At 43.8% G+C, this 20,489-nt stretch overlaps 1 protein-coding gene across 3 annotated transcripts in view; it reads left to right on the top strand.

Moving 5' to 3' along the window:
- SCYL3 (SCY1 like pseudokinase 3) overlaps positions 1–20,489 on the top strand; it is a 268,034-nt gene that overhangs the window by 56,145 nt on the left and 191,400 nt on the right. For all 3 annotated transcript variants that reach the window (XM_073558008.1, XM_073558007.1, XM_073558006.1), the window contains exon 9: positions 17,334–17,505. In XM_073558008.1, the coding sequence (XP_073414109.1) occupies positions 17,334–17,505 (172 nt within the window). The remainder of the gene's footprint in view (positions 1–17,333; positions 17,506–20,489) is intronic.

The following is a 20,489-nucleotide window of genomic DNA, read 5'->3' as shown; positions in this document are numbered from 1 at the left end:
TCAACCTGGAGCACCATTTTTGTACATGAGAAAAAATGTACCTGGGAGTCTGGACAACCTTCTCGATTGTTGCCCTGACTCAGTCGTTTTTCTGATGGTTTCTCTGAAGAAGGGCAGGAGGGGCAATTCCTTTTCCAATGTCCAGAGGCTCCACAGTAAAAGCATAGTAGGTTGTCTCTACGGTGCCTTCTCTCTCCTTAACAGAGACTAACCCAACCTTCATGGGCTCAGATACAGGTGCAGTGTCACATAATTTGGGGTACAAGGGAGACTCTTGTTGCATCATTCCTCTAGCACGGAGTCTCCGGTCCATACGGACCGCCTGCATCATGTGCATCATGGCGTCCTCCAGGGTATCAGGAGGCTGATGTAATGCCAGAGCGTCCTGCAGACGGTCAGAAAGGCCCCTGTGAAACAACCCCCTCAGGGCGGCGTAGTTCCAGGATACTTCGGCGGTCCAACGTCTAAACTCTGAGCAGAACCATTCAGCAGAGTGCCTCCCCTGTGTCACACTCATCACCATATCCTCTGCCAGACGCACTCTATCAGGCTCATCATAAATGTGCCCCAGAGCCTCAAAGAACAAATTCACTGACATACGTTCAGGAGCAGAGTAAGACAGAGAGAAAGCCCATGCTTGCGGAGTCCCCCCGAAGTAGGGAAATAATGACCCCCACCCTCTGGAACTCATCCCCGGATTAGCGGGGCCTTAGAGAAAAAAAAAAAAGCTTGCATCCTTCTCTGAAAGACCTGAACTCCTTTTTATCCCCTGAGAAAGGGTCGCGCAATTTGACCGGAGATTCGGGGGACGCTAATGACACATCCCTACCTCCAGAACTAGAAGCCCCTGCATCGACAGCCCCCTGCAAAGTAACCACCAGCTGTTGCTGGGTATGGGCCATCGTGCGCTGTTCCTCATTGAGTTTATGGAACATTTGGGTCAGGTGCTTGACCTGATCAGCCAAGTCTTGTATGGGATCCATGAGGATAACACACTTTTTTTTTTTTTTTTTCTCTTCAGAGGAAAAAAAAACTGAAACATTCAGTTATAATGTCAGGAACACCGCACTGCACTTGCTCACTGAGCCAGTGCGCGTATCCTGAGTACAAAGACTGTGCACAAAGATACCTGCGGAGCGGGCAGCAGTGGTGACAATGCATGCTCCAGGACCTGAAGCACGTGACTGCTGGGGGCGTGGCCTAAGCTCCACAGAGCTAGGAGCTGCAGGGAAACTCCTAGAATGGTAACTACAGGACAATGTTACCAAGGGGCATAGGCAGACAGAAACCAGATCAAGCCGAGGTCCAAGCACGAGATAGCAATACAGTACCAAAGCATTAGACAGAATGGATAGTCAGGACGTAGCAATAGATCAGAAAACCAGAACGGGCATTAGACGGTACAATAGGGGTAAACTGTCACGAAGTAACGATAGTCAAGCCAGGAGGTCAGAACCAGAAAAGACAGTGGTACCAAAGCGAGAGACGGAGTACAGAGTGAAGGAACAAGCTGGGTCATACACGGGAAGCAAACAAACAACGCAGAGTACACGCACACCAGGGGTCAGACACACCAGCACAGCAGTATAACTGACAGAGAATGCTAGTTTGGAGTGAGTATAAATACCCCTCCCATATCCAAAGAGAGGCCGGCAAAAGTTAACCCTGTGAGAACAGGACATTAACCATGACAATGCCTTTAGGCTTGGCATGCCTCGTCTAACATCAGTTGCAATACAGAATGGATCACTACGTGCCTTTCTTCGAGTCATATAAGACTATGTATGCTACGCCATGAAGAGGCCTTCACAAGGGATGATTACATCGGTCTTTCTCCCCGGATTTTGGTGTGAGGTGGAATAATATAAAGCAGCCGGACCCTATAGTCTATGTTCCAGGTACACTAACTTCTCTGTGTTACATTGATTTAGTTGTGGAACCAGTGGTATGGTCATTTCTCCAAAGTGTCTATGGAGCTGTTTTTTAGCACATCATCTCCAGGATGCATGTTGCTGGCTCTACTGTGAGCATCCTGCATGGCTTAAACATGCTACCATGATCTGCAGCATCTCCGGAGTTGTCTCGCATTGAGCTCATTTGGAATATAATTGGTCAGCAATTGGAAAGAGATGCCAGCAGTGGATTTTGATGATTTGCCCAAGTGCATTTAGTGCGGCAGAACATTCCATTCCTCAAACAACCATTAATAACTTAATTGATAGCAGCCATGTCTGTTATGATTTTCAGAATTCAACAAGTTATCTTTCTTGGTATTGCAATTTCATTGTTGGGTGTATTTTTTTTTAGTGTTTTAATATTCTGGTATTTAAAAATAAATAAACAAACATCATGGTCTATGAAACCTGAACGGTGGCTGGGCTTCACAGGACCATTAGGAAAGGGCTTTTGCAGGCCTCTAACTACAGTGGCATATTATTGCACCCTAAGGCTGTGCTCACATTGCGTTAGGGGGCAATGCGCTGACGGATCCGTTACATAGCGGCACTAACGCTATTTAACGGATCAGCTAACGCCGCCATTGCCCGCAATGATACTAACGCATCCTAACGCATGTCAAAATCGGCATGCATTAGCAAGTATGCGTTAATTCATGACGCACCCTCGAACGCTGCTTGCAGCGTTTTTGGGTGCGTTGGCAGTAACCCGTGACCCGTTCGCTGTGCATAGAACTGTATGGGCTAACGCTAGGTAATACATGGTACCTGAGGGCTACCTAGCGTTAACGCATACCGTTAGCGCTAGGTCACTAAAGATGTAAAAAAATGACATCAGCGTTGGCGCATCCGTTTAACGGATCCATTAAACGGATGCTCTAACGCAATGTGAACCTAGCCTAAGTCTGAACTGCAGAGCAGTAGGAAAAGTGATGAGCATCCCATTGGGTCTTCCACTGGGATCGTGCCATGTATATTCAGCTGTTTGAGATGGACAGCGACATTTAAGTGGCCAAACTGCAGCAATCGGAGCTAGCAATGATCTCTGCTTTATAAAACAGCTGGCACATGCCCCCGCTCCATGACATAATAGTACGTCATGAGTGGGAAGTGTTTAACAACCACACTGGGCAAAACTGACTCTGTTATGCATTTGTTTTGAGTGGGAGTGAGTGTACATGACTTTCTTCTCATGCACTGACCCAACTGGATCAGCATCCAAGGCAAAAAGGACCCAGTTCATTAAACTTTGTGCTTACATTTTGCAGCTTTCACTAATTTTGTTCTAGTCCCAGACAGCTCTGCAAGCATTTTGAAAATATAATATCTCGTAATAAAATAAATAACATAATTATGCTATTGTGCTATGACTCTCTACATTACATGCATATTATGGTGCTGTCCTATACTAATTTATACAGGGAATCCTCTTTGAGAGGAGCATTACTAATGTTGTAGCCAAATATTACCCAAATCAGAAATCCCCTTTTGTGAAGACCTTTGTCCTAAATCTGTGTATAAGGCCCATTGTCAATCATTACTTTTTCAAGAGTTAATTTCCCAAGGATTTACTGAAGGATCCGATGTGGATATTGGCACAGACACAACATTCTGCTATTAAATATTTCTTTACAGTGTACTAAATCATCCTATCGAAAAAAGCTGGAGAACTTATTAAAAATAAGCAAATCTATATTAAACACAATATAATTAATAAAACATAAATTATGAGGGAGTGCAGGATTAGATAATACATGGTACATTCAAGTAAGAAGTCGTGTAGAATTTTTTTTTAAATACATGATTGTTCTAAAAAAAAAAGCCTTCCTCATTATATAGAGATATGGATTATGGATATATATATATATATATATATATATATATATATATATATATATATATATATATATATAATAATGTTTACCCACATGGATTTATCTGTCATATTGTTCTTATAGACAAGGAAGAAAAAAGTGCAGTCATAAATCTCCTCATTGTATTTATATAAAATCAAGGAAAAAGTGCCTAGGATGATCATATATATTTTTTCCCGTCTCCCATGACGGCACACATGAGAGAGGGGATCCGCCCAGTCAGGACAGGAACCTTACTGAAGATAAAAGGGCGGTACTTCTCCCTCGCTTCAGTTGGGTTTCCTGTCCAGATAGGGATCCGTGTGCGGAAGACGGCGATCACACGTACCTGCTCCTATCCCATGCCGGTGTGGAAGATCAGGCGGGCGCTGTGTGTCGGGAGGGGGAAGCTCCGTCCGCGGGTCCCCCGGGGGCTCAGCGTCCGAGCGGGCGTAGGTGCAGCACGGCCCTGGGTCCAGAGACTCTGCCGGCCCCCCTCTGCCGGTGTCGGAGCGCCAGGAGGCGGCCGCTTCCGGGTCGCGCTCCTCTGGCGTCACGCGCAAGGCACGCTGGAAATGGGCGTGACATCGGGGGCGGCGCCGGATCCAAGATGGCGGCGCCCATGCAAAAACGCCGGCCGGCAAATAATCATCCCAGCGCGGGGGGGGGGGGAGGGACTGTCAATGGGCACCGGAGGAGGCGGAGAGTGCAGTGGATCCCTCTTAAAAAGAGGGATGACCACAGAAGACGCACTCATGCCAAAACTTCACAATGGAAGTGGGGCAAGAAGAGCAGCAGCGACAGCAGCAGCAGGAACTCTCGCCAGATGCCTTGCCGAGCCGCCAGCATACCAGGAGTAGCCGCTCGAGTGGTGGGAGCGGCAGTCGTAAACACGACAGGGATGACTCTGAGACATCCAGAAAAAACGTCACGAGTGCATCTGAGGAGCCTCCGAGATCGGTACCCTTGATTGACAGCGGTGGTGAGTGATCTACATGACTGTCACCCTTATGGTAACGGGGTTCCATTTTTCTGTTTGGTCACTAGGGGTCGAGGAAGTCTAGCGGCAAAACAAAGAATAGAGAATGCGCCCTATGCAGAGACCCGCTAGCAGGTCAGTGGCAGAAAGATCTCTGTGCTGACTGTATAAACAAAACCATACGGGATGAAACCCCTGATTGGTGACTAGCCTTAGGGCTGTAATAGAAGAGGTGAAAGGCTCCCTAAAGGCAGCCCTTAAAAAGACAGATAAAAGAAGCCGCAAAAGGGATTTTGATTCAGAGGCCTCGCTAGTGCCGAAAGGTCTTGAAAAATCCCTGTCCACCTCCACCTCCTCTTCCTCTACTCGGTCCTCAGAATCGTCCTCGGACAGCGATATAGGGGGCCGTCCGTGTTTCCCAACAGTGGAATGTGGAAAAGCTTGTCAAAGCTGTCAGGTCTACAATGGGCCTTAAGGAGGAAAAGACTACTAAATCATTGGAGGATGTTATGTTTGGAGGACTGGAGGAAAGGAAAAAACGCACCTTCCCTGTAAATAAGATAAAGGCCTTAATTGACAGGGAATGGAAAAAACCTGAGAGGTTGGGTGCCTTACCTTCTACATCGAAAAGGAGGTACCCATTTGAACAAAAAGACTCAGAAACCTGGTAAAAAGTCCCAAAAATTGATGGTGCTGTAGCTAAATCCTCAAAAAAGGTATCGCTATCATTAGAGGACTCTGGTGTGCTGAAAGACCCGCTTGATAAAAGAGCAGATGGTTTCCTGAAACATATCTGGGAAGCATCGGCAGGTGGATTAAAACCATCAATAGATGATACTTGTACCGCTCGTGCCCTCATGGTCTGGCTACAACAAATAGAGGACCAGATCAGGGATAAAGTTCCTAGGGACGAAATACTGTCTAAACTGACACTGGTACATGGAGCAGCGGCTTTCCTAGCGGATACCTCAGCAGATTCCGCGAGATTAACAGCTAGAGCAGCAAGCTTGTCAAATGCGGCAAGACGAGCCCTATGGCTTAAAGGGTGTCCGTGGGATTTGCCATCGAAACATAGACTGTGTTCCATGTGACAGCCAATTCCTCTTCGGGAAAAAACTAGAGCAAATTTTGGAGCATGGGGGGATAGGAAGAAAGGCTTTCCCCGATTTCCGGGAGAACCCAAAAAGCATCTCTTTCGGAGAAGAATTAACAGGGGTCGTCCCCCCGAGAGATAGGAAAAACTGGGACTTTAAAGAAAGGAGAGGATCGGGCTATATGTTTAAAGGGCCCTCTGCATCCTCCAAAAAATCTCCCCAATGACATCAGGTCGGAGGTAGGGAGAAGGCTTTCTCTCTTCCTTTCCGCCTGGGCAAATATCTCCCCCAGTACATGGGTCCTAAGCATAATCAAGGACGGTTTAAAAATAAAATTCACCCGTCCGCCCAGGCAAACCTTTATAATGACACCCCGAAGGAAAGCCCAAGAGCAACAACTGGCCCTGGAGACGGAACTCTTGGGACTAGTGCAAAAGCAAGTCCTACAGGAAGTCCCAGTTCAAGAAGAAGGAAGGGGGTTTAAATCCCCCCTCTTTTTAATACAAAAGCCAGATGGCTCTTGGAGGACCATAGTCAACCTGAGGAGACTCAATCAATAGAGCCACAAAATTTCTGTTCCAGCACTGCCTCATGGCAGTGATAGACTTAAAAGATGCCTACTATCATATCCCAATCCATCGGGAATATCAAAAGTACTTGAGAGTAGTGCTCTACGTCCAAGGTCAGGTCAAACACTACCAATATGCAGCCCTTCCGCTCGGCCTGTCTACATCCCCCAGAGTTTTCACCAAAGTGATGGCCGAAGTAATGTCATTTCTCCGTTCCCAGGACATAGTGATTGTCCCATACCTGGACGACTTTCTTGTCGTAGGGAGGTCAGAGACCCATTGCACACACCAAGTGAAGGAAGTGATATCAACTTTAATAGGGCTAGGATGGATAGTAAACATCCCCAAGTCGAGATTAACACCAGTAAAAGTACAATCCTTCCTAGGGTTAATACAGGACTCTGAGGGACAGCGCTGCCTCCTACTAGAAAACAAAGTGACCAAGATAAGGGGCCTAGCTCGCACAGCAATACAAAGGCCGGCTATGACACTGAGGAACGCAATGTCCCTTTTAGGCTCGTTGACATCATGCATACCCGCGGTAGCGTGGGCACAGTACCACTTAAGACAAATACAGTGGGAAGTTCTGTCAGCACAGAAACAATTGAAAGGGCAATTAGAGGGCGATCTATGTCTCTCCATGGCTGTAAGAGATTCAATACTCTGGTGGACTGTAGAAGGGCATCTAACAGCCGGTGTCCCGTGGCAGAAACCAGTCGAGGACATCATTAAAACCGATGCGAGTTCCACAGGGTGGAGAGCACACCTGAGATCCCACTCAATACAGAGAACCTGGTCCTCGCTAGAAAAGGATCACGGTTCAAATGTAAAAGAACTATGGGCAGTATAAAAAGCCGTGAAACATTTTCTCCCCTTGCTTCGGGGCCACCACACTCGAGTCATGACGGACAATCGTGCAGTTGTAGCCTACATCAACCACCAGGGGGGAACGAGATCTCGGGGCCTCATGGAAATATTAAATCTACTTTTCCATTTAGCAGAACAACATCTGTTATCCATCACGGCACTGCATATAAGGGGTGTCGAAAATACACAAGCAGACTTCCTGAGTCGCAGGCACCTAAGACAGGGGGAATGGTCCCTAAACCCCCAAGTTTTCCAACAAATAGTTCAAGCTTGGGGCAAACCGGAAATAGACCTGTTCGCCTCCTCAAGCAACAGGAGGGTCAGGAAGTTCTGCTCAGTGAATCCGAAAGAAAATCCCTTTGCAGTAGATGCCCTACAAATACCCTGGAAGTTCTCCCTTGCCTACGCGTTCCCCCCCGATAACAATGATCCCCGTAGTAGTCCGGAAAATCAGGGAGGATCGAGCGAGAATAATTCTTAAAGCTCCGTTTTGGCCGAGGAGGCCTTGGTTCTCCCTTCTGAGACTCATGTCAGTGACAGATCCATGGATCTTACCGGAGGTTCCAGACCTGCTTTCCCAGGGACCAGTGGTCCACTCTCAGGTGAAGGGCTTCCATCTGGCAGCCTGGAATTTGAGAGGGCGCTACCGAGTCGACAGGGATTCTCACCAGGGTTAATCTCCACCCTGTTGAAGAGTTGGAAACCTATAACATCCCAAATCTATGGTAGAACGTTGAAATAGTTCCTAGACTTCCTGGGGGAACCTTTAGGGGATGTAGCTCTAGTGGGACCTATCCTAGAATTCCTACAGTCGGGGATGCAACTCGGGTTAGCCACTAACACCCTCAAAGTCCAAGTCTCAGCTCTGGGGGCCCTATATAACTGCAACGTAGCATCCAATAGGTGGGTGTCCTAATTCATAAAGTCCTGTAGTAGGTCGAGGCCGGTCATTATCCCAAAGATACCACCCTGGGATCTGAATCTAGTCTTGGTGGCTTTAACCAAAGATTCCTTTGAACCATTACAAGAGCTATCACCAAAAGTACTCACACTTAAAACTGTATTACTGGTAGCCTTAACATCGGCCTGTAGAGTGAGTGACCTACAAGCTCTATCTATATGCCCTCCATATACGCAGGTTTTGGATGACCGAGTGGTTCTAAGACCAGACCCGACCTACCTCCCCAAGGTGATCCAAAAGTTTTATAGGACTCAGGAGATCTCCTTGCCATCATTCGGTAATAATCCTAGAAACCCTGGGAAGCAAAAGTTCCATACATTGGATGTAAGGAGGGCCATATTACAATATATGTCAATAACTAGTCAGTGGAGGAAAGATCAGTCCCTGTTTGTAGCTTTTCAGGGTAGTAGAAAAGGGTACAGAGTAGCTAAAAGTACCATTGCCAGATGGATCAGGGAGGCCGTTGTTATCCTACTCTGCAAGTGCCGCTCCGGTTCCAGAAGGCATCAAGGCTCACTCCACCAGAGCCGTGGCTACCTCCTGGGCAGAGAAGGCTGAGGTATCGATTGAGCAGATTTGTAGTGCCGCTACTTGGTCCTCACCTTCGACCTTTTTTAAGCACTACCGACTTGATCTATCTTCCTCTACTGACCTAACCTTTGGTAGAAGGGTGCTACAAGCGGTGCTCTCTCCCTAAGGTGTCTTATTCTACAAAAGTCTCGTGTGCAGTCATGGGCGATGGAAAAACACCAAGGTTACTTACCGGTAGCCGTTTTTTCCGGAGCCCATGACGGCACCTGTATATTCCCCTCTTATCACTCCTTTGGTGAGCACTATAGGGTGCTTTTTTTGTTAAATATAATGTGGTGATAGTTTTACCATGTGTACTAACCCGGGGGGCCTCTCGTGCTCTGTAAACCAACTGAAGCGAGGGAGAGGTACCGTCCTTTTATCTTCAGTAGGGTTCATGTCCTGACTGGGCGGATCCTCTCTCTCATGAGTGCCGTCATGGGCTCCGGAAAAAATGGCTACCGGTAAGTAACCTTGGTGTTTTTTATTTACTGCCATCTAGTGTGCGTTAGCGAGGCTGGTCTAGAGCCGGAATCTCCAGGAGTGGAACCTCTGGTCTGTGGCACCGAGGGGCCCCGGGCGAGCTGCCAGGTGGAACTGACCCCTATACAGGGACCGTTAGGAGCAGGCTCAGGGGTTCGAGTAGCCGGTACAGAGAGGGGCGGCTCAGGATGGACTGGAGTAGGACTATGTGACTGAAGTGTAGATGACTGAACAGAGCTGGAACACAGGAGACTGGAGTAGGATGAGACTGTAGACTGAAGAGTAGATGACAGGACAGAGCTGGAACACGAGACAGGGATGGAGTAAGACATACTCGAATGTAGAGGGATGGTTGGAGCAGGAACACGGGAGACCGGATTAGAGGAGGATGGAAGGACTGGAGCAGGATGGGACACCGGAGGCAGGACTGGAGTAGGACGGCAGGACTGGAGTAGGACGGCAGGACTGGAGTAGGACGGCAGGACTGGAGTAGGACGGCAGGACTGGAGTAGGACGGAACAGGAACACCGGAGGCAGGACTGGAGTAGGACGGCAGGACTGGAGCAGAATGGAACAGGAACACCAGAGGCAGGACTGGATTAGGACGGCAGGACTGGAGCATGACGAAACAGGAACACAGGAGGCAGGACTGGAGTAGGATGGCAGGACTGGAGTAGGATGGCAGGAGACACGGATAGCCGGACAACGAGGCTGCATTGTCATGGTGACGCGTCAGATCAGGGGGCGAGGCAACATTGTCATGGTGACATGTTGTTGAAATAAAGGAGACACCGACACATGCAGGGAAGTGCTCTATATCGCACCCTAGTGGTCGATTTACACAATGCATCCTCCATCATGTTTATCTGTAACCCCACAGTTCTATAGAAGAACAGTTATGAACACAGTTAAACAAATAAAACAAGGGCATAATAAGTCTTAAATTTTTAAAAAATATATCATCTTCTTTTATCAAAAAGTATTGAAAAAAATATAAAAGATGGCATAATCATGTAAGAAATTGGTATGCAATCTGATTTTGCATAGTATAAATATATAAATAGATATGCATAAATTATTTCTCCTATTTTTTTCTGAAAGAAAAATCATGTGAAGTGCTGAAAAATACAAATATAAACTGTGTTCCAAATTATTATGCAAAAAGAGTTTAGGAGTGATAAGGTTAGAATTTTTTTGTTTGTCATTTAAACTCATTGATGGTGATGTGTGTCAGGGCTCTTTATATCACTGAAAGCAATTGCAGATACCTGTGCAAATTAGTTTGGCAGGTGTGTCCAAATAAAGGCAAGACTACTTAAGAAGGCTGTTCCACATTATTAAGCAGCCTACATTTTTTGCCAAAATGGGAAAGAAAAAGGATGTGTCGGCTGCTGAGAAGCAACAAATTGTGAAGTATTTAGGTCAAGGCATGACTACAATCAACATTGCCAAGACACTTCATCGTGATCATCGCTCAATCAAGAAGTATGAAGCCGATTCCCAGCACACACGTGTGCGTGTTGATAAGGAAAAATTGAGGACTCTTTCCAACAGGCAATTGCGTCAGGTTAAAAGATCAGCTGCAAAAATGCCTTGTCATAGCAGCAGACAAGTTTTTGAAGCTGCTGGTGCCTCCAGCGTCCCCCGAACATCAAGATGCAGGGTCCTTCAGAGGTTTGCAGCTGTGCGTAAGCCATCCTGTGGACCACCTCTATCCACTGCACACAAGCAGAAACGGCTCCAGTGGGCCAAACGATACATGAAGACTGACTTCCAAACTGTTTTGTTCACCGATGAGTGCCGTGCAACGCTCGATGGTCCGGATGGAGTGGAGGATGGCTGGTTGATGGACAGCCTATGAAAACACGGCTAAGGCGCCAACAAGGAGGAGGTGGAGTAATGTTTTGGGCTGGAATCATGGAGAGAGAGATTGTCAGCCCCTTTAGGATCCCTGAAGGGGTAAAGATGAACTCCATAATCTATGTGGAGTTTCTAAAACAGCACTTCCTGCCATGGTTCAAGAGGAAGAACCGTGCTTTCCGCAGCAAGATCATTTTCATGCATGATAATGCACCGTCTCATGCTGCAAATAACACATCTGCATCTCTGGCTGCTATGGGCATAAAAGAGGACAAACTTATGGTGTGGCCACCATCTTCCCCTAACCTCAACCCCATTGAGGACCTCTGGAGCATCATCAAAAGGAGTGTCTATGATGGCGGGAGGCAGTTCACATCTAAGCAACAGCTCTGGGAGGGTATTCTGTCCACATGCAAAACAATTGAAGCACAAACCATCCAAAAACTGACAAATTCAATGGATGAGAGAGTTCAGAAGCTTCTTTCGAACAAGGGGTCCTATGTGCAAATGTAACATCACCTAGAATAAAGTTTTGACTTGAAAACTGTTTGATTTCATTTTGTAATAAGCTGATAATGCTTATAATTTCACAATTGACCATTTTTTTGTTCAAATAAAAATAAAAAGGTTGAAAACTCTGCTGTGCATAATAATTTGGAACATGCATTTTGAGTGTTTCTTATTTTTAAAAATATACTGTTTTCATAGGCAGTTTGTTCAAAAACATTGCAATTATACTAGAATATTAGATGACTGGAAAATAACAATGACTGCAATTCATATAGGTAATTTAGAGAAAATATGAGGAAATATTTTTTTTGCATAATAATTTTGAACACAGTGTGTGAGTTATAAGCCGTGATATACCATATAGGTGTATGAGTGTCAAGGTGTTAATATGAACTATATGTGAAAAAAAACGTTTTTTTAATTGATTTAAAAATGCCCTTAAGGCTGTGTGCCCACGATGCGATTTTTAAGCGTTTTTGGCGCGAAAACGTTTAAAAATCTTGTACATGACGCCCCCCATGCATTCCTATGGCACTCCGCACATGCTGTGCTAATGCTGCGCTTTTTTCCGCGGCGGAATCGCATCGCGGAAAAAATCGCAGCATGATCATTCTTTTGTGCGGAATCGCAAAGAATTGCCGCGATTCCGCGCCCATAGGAATGCATGAGAATCGCTTACTTCCCGTATGTGGCTATGCCCACCATGCGGGAAGATAAGCGTCTCGTGCGGTTGGTACCCACAGTGTGGAGGAGAGGAGACTGTCCTCCAGGCCCTGGGTACCATACCCCTGTAAAAAAAGAATAAAAAATCAGGGTATATTTACCTTCCGACGTCCCGCGCTGCATTCCCGGGCCTCAGCGTTCCCAGTAATGCCTTGCGGCAAGGTCCTGTGATGACGTAGTCTCGCGTGACTCTAGCGGTCTTGCGAGATCGCTATAGTAACGCTAGACCAACGCTGAGGCCCGGGATGGCAGTGCGGGACGTCGGAAGGTAAATATACCCCGATTTTTTTTTTTTTTTTTCAAATTTTTTAATCATTTTTAACATTTTATCTTTTACAATTGAGGCCGCATAGGCGGCCTCAATAGTAAAAAGCTGATTACACTTGTCAAACACTATGTTTGAAGAGTGTGACCAACCTGTCAATCACTTTCCAAGCGATGCTTCAAATCGCTTGGAAAGTGCTTGAGAAAATTGCGGCAAAATCGCGAACAGAATCGCGGAAAAAACACGCGATTTCTGGGAAGGAGTCCGGTTTTCATTGTGCGTTTTAAAACGCCACGTGGGCACATAGCCTAAATATTTTAATAACAAATGTGAATAAACTCTTGTGATGCTCCAAACAATTATATCAAAAAATGTGACAATATTTGAAGTGTCCAAATACCCGTAATTACTACTTTCCAAAAAAATTAAAAAATACACATAAGGGAAGATTTTTTTCTTTTTCAATTATCAGTCCAAGAATAATTTGTGAATATTTATACATTTGTATATGATCAAATATATAAATCCTGCCAACTGAAAAAACCAAAGTAGCGGAAACCAAGCTTCCAAACATATGATATATATTTGTGTCTAATCCGATAGATAATTCCCGCCATCAAAGTGACGGATATCAAACTTCCAAACATATAAAATACATTTGTGTATGACCGGATCTATAAATCCTACCTTCTAAAAAAAACAAAAGTGGCAGAAGCCAAGCATAAAAATAAATACCCAAAACAATATTATTTGTCACTAAAAATATGTGAATGCCCAATGTATACCTAAAAAAACCCTCAGTCATATGTGCCGACCCCACCACACAAAGAACCCCAGGTGGTGTGGTATGCGCATACGAGCGAACCCTAGAAACTAAATTATAACCCACATCCATGAGTTATTAAAACACAAACCCACTAGACATGATTACATACCCAAGTTCTGCGACCAAGGAATCCCAAGCAATGGAACCCTGAGGCACAAACACAGGAAAGATGAATTTTTTTTTTTATGCAAATCTTACTAATGAATTTATCAAAAATATATAGGGTCACATTCTTCAAACGAGTACCAGGACAACAGATGGAGGATGAAAGCAGACAAAGGGGATCAACGGACGTAAAAATGTTAAAATGAAAATTAAACACAAATGACATGTAAAACCAATAAACAAGTCACCAAAGTGGTGCAAAGCTCAAAACTTAATTTAAATCTTTTGGGCGCAGAGGATCTACCTGCCAAATCCAGCATGACTCAAGTTGAGCCAATCTCTTCTTTAACCCCTTTCCTTCATTGGACGTAATATTCCGTCCATGTGCCCTGGGCCCTAATTACCATGGACGGAATATTACGTCATAGCGATAAGCGGCGCCCACGTGGTGAGCGCCGCTTATCGCGGCCGGGTGTCAGCTAATTATCATAGCTGACACCCGGCATAATGTGTCAGGGGCGGTCACGGACCGCCCCCGACACGTTAACCCCTTGTACACCGCGATCAAACACGATCGCGGTGTACCGGGGGTTAAAGGGAAGCATCGGCAGGGAGGGGGTTCCCTCCGTGCTTCCCTGAGCCCCCCACAGCAGCGCAATGTGCAGCGCTGCTGCGGGGGTCTCCTTTCCTGCAGGTCCCCGGATCCAATATGGCGGCGGGGACCTCCGGGGGCCTGCAGGAAGCTGGCTTCCTCAGTGCCTGCAAAGCGCAGGCAAGGAGGAAACCTGCACACTGCCTGTGACTCATTGCTGATCTGTCACAGCGATCTGTGATGTGACAGATCAGCGATCTGTCACAGGACAGTTATGTCCCCTCTGGGACATTGTAATAAAGTGTAAAAATAATTTTTAAAAAATCGCTAAATAAATTCAAGGAAAAAAAAAAATATTCCCCAATAAATTCATTTCTTGGAAATAAAAAAAAAAAAACAATAAAAGTACACATTTGGTATCGCCGCGTCCGTAACGACCCGCCCTATAAAACTGTCCCATTAGTTAACCCCTTAAGCGTACCCCTTAAAAAATAAAAATAAAAAACGAAGCAAAAAATGATTTATCATACCGCCGAACAAAAAGTGCAATAACGCGCGATCAAAAAGACGCATATAAATATCCATGGTACCGCTGAAAACGTCATCTTGTCCTGCAAAAAACGAGCCGCCACACAGCACCATCAGCAAAAAAATAAAGTTATAGCTCGCAGAATAAAGCGATGCAAAAATTTTTTATATAAAATTGTTTTCATTGCATAAAACCGACAAAACATAAAAAAAACCTAAATATGGTATCGCTGTAACCGTACTGACCCAAAGAAGAAAACCGCTTTATCAATTTTATCGCACGCGGAACGGCGTAAACGCACCACCCAAAAGAAATTCATGAAATGCTGGTTTTTGTAAATTCTGCGTCCCAAAAAACAAAATAAAAAGCGATCAAAAAATGTCACGTGCCCGAAAATGGTACCAATAAAAACGTCAACTCGTCCCGCAAAAAATAAGACCTCACATGACTCGGTGGGTCAAAATATGGACAAATTATAGCTCTCATTATGTGGTGATGCAAAAACTATGTTTACAATAAAAAGCGTCTTTTAGCATGTGACAGCTGCCAAATATAAATACCGCCATAAATAGTAAATCAAACCCCCCGTTATCACCCCCTTAGTTAGGGAAAAATAATAAAATTAAAAAAATGTATTTATTTCTATTTTCCCATTAGGGTTAGGGGTATGTTGGAGTTAGAATTGGGGGTTTCCACTATTTGCGCACATCAGGTGCTCTCCAAACGCAACATGGCGTCTGATCTCAACTCCAGCCAATTCTGCGTTGAAAAAGTCAAATGGTGCTCCTTCCCTTCCAAGCTCTGCCTTGCACCCAAACAGTGTTTTACCCCCTCATATGGGGTATCAGCCTACTCAGGACAATTTGCAAAACAACCTTTGGGGTCCAATTTCTCCTGTTGCCCTTAGGAAAATAAAAAATTGGGGGCAAAAATATCATTTTTGTGGGAAAAAAAATGATTTTTTCACGCCTGGGCGTTATAAACTTCTGTGAAGCCCTTGGGGGTTCAAAGTGCTCACCACACATCTAGATAAGTTCCTTGGGGGGTCTAGTTTCCAAAATGGTGTCATTTTTGGGGGGATTCCACTGTTTTGGTATATCAGGGGCTTTCCAAACACGACATGGTGTCCGATCTCAATTCCAGCCAAAATCGTCAAATGGCGCTGCTTCCCTTCCGAGCTCTGCCATGCGCCCAAATAGTGGTCTACCCCCACATATGGGGTATCAGCGTACTCAGGACAAATTGCACAATAACTTTTAGGGTCCTGTTACCCTTGGGAAAATAAAAATTGGGGGGGAAAAGATCATTTTGTGGAAAAAATGATTTTTTTAATTGTACCGCTGTACGTTATAAACTTCTGTGAAGCCCTTGTGGGTTCAAAGTTCTCACCACATATCTAGATATGTTCCTTGGGGGGTCTAGTTTCCAAAATGGGGTAACTTGTGGGGAGTTTCCACTGTTTAGGTACATCAGGGGCTCTCCAAACGTGACATGGCGTCCGATCTGAATTCCAGCCAATTTTGCATTGTAAAAGTCAAACGGTGCTTCTTCCCTTCTGAGCTCTGCCATGCGCCGAAACAATGGTTCCCCCCCCACATATCAGGTATCAGCGTACTCAGGCCAAATTGCACAATAATTTTTGCAGTCCAATTTCTCCTGTTACCCTTGTTAAAATAAAAAAAAATTGAACCTGAAGTATTTTTTTTGTGAAAAAAAATTTAAATGTTCATTTTTTTTTTTAAATATTCAAAAAATTCCTGTGAAGCACTTGAAGGGTTAATAAACTCCTTGAATGTGGTTTTGAGCACCTTAAGGGGTGCAGTTTTTAGAATGGAGTCACTTTTGGGTATTTTCTATTATATAGACCCCTCAAAGTGGCTTCAAATGTGATGTGGTCCGTAAAAATAAAATGGTGTTGCAAAAATGAGAAATCGCTGGTCAAATTTTAACCCTTATAACTTCCTAACAAAAAAAAATTTTGGTTCCAAAATTGTGCTAATGTAAAGTAAACATGTGGGAAATGTTACTTAAGTTTTTTGTGTGCTGTATCTCTGTGATTTAAGGGCATAAAAATTCAGAGGTGGAAAATTGCGAAATTTTCACCAAATTTCCATTTTTTTTCACAAATTAACGCAAGTTATATGAATGAAATTTTACCACTAACATGAAGTACAATATGTCATGAGAAAACCGTGTCAGAATCACTGGGATCCATGGAAGCGTTCCAGAGTTGTGGTCAGAATTGTAAAAATTGGCCCGGGAGTTAACGTGCAAACCACCCTTGGTAGTGAAGGGTTTAAATCTCCTCCCCGGTTGTTCAAGTTATCTGTAATTTACAGTGTGCTAGTTGTTAGTGTTTATAATTAAAAAGTTAGACATACACGCACAAAATATAGCTTAACTGTAGATTTTAGGGAATTTTTTGCCGTCTGGTTTCTGTGCTTGCATCTTTCACCTTTTTAGTGGGCCAATATCACACCTGAAATTCCTAATATGGACCTTTTCTGCTGGAATTACAACTTACACTTCTAATTTCTTTTAAAAAGCCAATATAGAAAAGTGATACCAATTGTATATTTTTCCATCTTTTAGGTTCTACTGGGTTTACGTGACACAAGTGATTTACTAGTGTCTGTAACCCTTCGTGGCCTGGCAGCTTTGGTGTGTTTACTTGGACCAGAGACAGTTGTTGGTGGTGGAAGAGTAAAGATTTTCAAAAGCACTACCCCAGGGTTTACCAAAATTGCAGATTCAACTCCTGAAGGTAACAACGTAAGCGTAAAATATATACCATTACTGGTAACAAAGAGACAGTGTTTTGAGTCCCATGTCTGAAACCATAGAATGAGTATGTTCGATGGAAGTCAGGAAATATTTTCTATCAGTAGGTTTAGGCTTGCTGATTTTTTTTTTTTTTTTTTTTTTCCTTTAGAAATCTGTGAAAGATCTGGAAGGTTTCCATCAGCTCGGGTTTGTTTTCCCTCACTAGATAACTGTAATGTACACAAGATACCACTGGGAAAACATTCTGATACCCAGTGTAGTCAAAAACACTTGAAGAAATAGCAGATTGTGTGTATATACAGCTCTGGCAAAAATTAAGAGACCATTGGACAGTTTTATAAAAATCAGCTTCTCTACATGTCTGACAGCCGTTCCATTCCAGTGTCAATTGAATTCCAACCAAAGTACACCTCATTCTACTTAGATTCTGTTTTAGAATATGGACGACTGCTGTGTGAGAAAATATTGCATAGCACTCGTCCCCTAGATTAACACTGGTCCAACTCACATCACCGTTCATTTTCGCGGGCGTATTCAGCGTGCGTGTAAAATCGCAGCATGCACGATTGTCACTCGAGACTCGCCAATGCAAGCCTATGGGATGAGAAATAAAATCGCACAACACTCTGACCATGCGAAACTGGCAAATTCCTCCAGATAAAGCTATAAATAGAGCCTGGAATAACCTCAACAGACCAACTGTCTTTAAATTTCTGAAGAAATAATGCTGCTAATACCTACTTCAATGGACAAAAGGACATAAAACATGTGTAATAAAAGAATATCCATAGGAAAAATATTCCATATAGTCCATTATTAATTACAATAGAAAGTAATATAAATGCGCTGAAAAGCTGATCCAAATCCATAGACGAAATAAGAGATGAACTCCACCAAGTTTCAAGGCATATCAAAAAGAGGCCCAGAGAGTATAACATGGTATTGTCCATACAGTGCAAAACTTGATCCGGTTGTATACAGATGGGGCAAATGATTGAGGGAAGAGGAAACCAAGAAATCCACCCATAGATGCGCATTAAGGAGGTTTTAATGTGGAAGGAAACATTAAGATCATCCCAGGAAACCTGTAAAGAGAAGATCCTCATTAATACCCGAAGGTGCCATAGAGTTCAACAGAAAAATCCATTGTGATTCAGCCTGTAGTAATTTCCTTTCCAGGGGACCCCCCCTGTCCGATGTTCTTACATGTTCCAACCCTAGGACACTCTTATTACGATGGCTCCCCGCATGTTTGTTTAAAAAATGGGAAGCCACCGAGGTAAGAGTCTTACCTTTGCAGACATCCACCGAAGCAGCATTAATTGAAGAGAAATGTCTTTGTATTCTGCGACGTAGTTCTTGTGAGGTCTGACCCACACAAATCTGTGGACAAGGACATATAATGGCATAAACAACGTAGGTCGTTTTGCAATTGATGTACGATTTCAACTTTTGTCGCACCTAATCAATAGGGTTGCAAAAGATGTTCCGAGTAGAGTTCATAAAGGGACAAATATTGCAATCCCCACAGGGAAAGGAACCTCTAAGAACAATCCCCCTATTTAGTCTAAAAGTAGGTCTATTATAGTGGCTATTAGTGAGAATGCCCTTCAAATTGGGTGCTCTCTTGGTGGTAATAAGAGGTTGTTGACTCACGACCTGAGAAGTCTGTAGGTCCGTGGTTAAAATAGTCTAATGTTTGTGTAAAATATGTCTCACCTGTGCCCAGTGCGTGTTGAAACTAGTAATAAACCGGACATGGTTATCTGTACTTCTTTTGGTTGGTATAAGCAAAGAAAGGCCCGGGATATGGACTTCTTAGGATACTTCCTCCTTTTAAGCCTCTTTGTAAGGTCACGTGCTTCCCTCCAAAAGTCCAGATCATTTGTGCAGTTTCTCCTAACCCTCAAAAATTACCCCATCGGGACTCCATTCCTGGTATGCAGAGGATGAAAACTTCCATATTCAAGTAGGCTGTTGGTAGCGGTAGGTTTACGATAAAGACGTGGACAAGGCACCATCGCAACAGGTGAAACTAAGATCTAAGAAATTCACTGTAAAAGATGATATAGTATGAGTCAAATGAATATTGAACGAATTAACGTTCAAAGTGTTTAAAAAGGATAAACATTCATCTGCAGTGCCTGACCAAATGAAGTACTCATCATCTATGAACCTGGACCAATGGCGTACCCTATCCTGAAAATAACTGGAGGTGTATACAATGGTGGCCTCCCACCATCCTAAAAACAGATTAGCGAACACCGGGGCACACCGCGACCCCATTGCCACACCGGAAACTTGAAGGAAATACGTCCTATCAAATAGAAAATAGTTATGTTTCAAAACAAAGTTTTTAATAAATCCAGAAGGAAAGAATCATGCATCCTGTCTGAATTTAGTTGCTGATCCAAAAAGAAAAGGACTGCCTGCATCCCGTCCTCATGGTTGATGTTCGAATACAATGATTCGACATCACATGTGACCATGATGTCATTAGCCGATAGGACAATATCCTGGTAAGTTGAAATAAAATGCGAGGAGTCTCTAATATAGGAGGGTAGTTTAAATACCAAGGGCTGCAAAAAAAGTGTGTGTGTGTGTGTGTGTGTGTATATATATATATATATATATATATATATATATATATATATATATATATATATTATATATATATATATATATATATTTAATATGCCTTTTCACACAGACTGCCTATACTAGACACAATGGGCCTACCAGGTGGTTTGTGTAGGTCCTTGTGGACTTTGGGTAACATATAAAAAGTAGATGTAGTAGGATGGATTGCAATCATGGATTGCAATCGTGAACCATGGTGTAATTTTACATATATTCATGCGGATACACCTTATTGTGGATGCCCTCCTTATTTATTTTTTTTTCTCTATATATGCTCATGTTATATGCATGAGACTCAATTCAATTTTGTATAGATAATGGTTA

This window comes from Dendrobates tinctorius, unplaced genomic scaffold, assembly GCF_039654945.1.
Source record: "Dendrobates tinctorius isolate UK_male_01 unplaced genomic scaffold, ASM3965494v1 ptg000012l, whole genome shotgun sequence".
Lineage (NCBI taxonomy): Eukaryota > Metazoa > Chordata > Amphibia > Anura > Dendrobatidae > Dendrobates > Dendrobates tinctorius.
The sequence above is the reverse complement of the archived record's forward strand: the minus strand, read 5'-3'. Positions and strand labels throughout refer to the sequence as shown.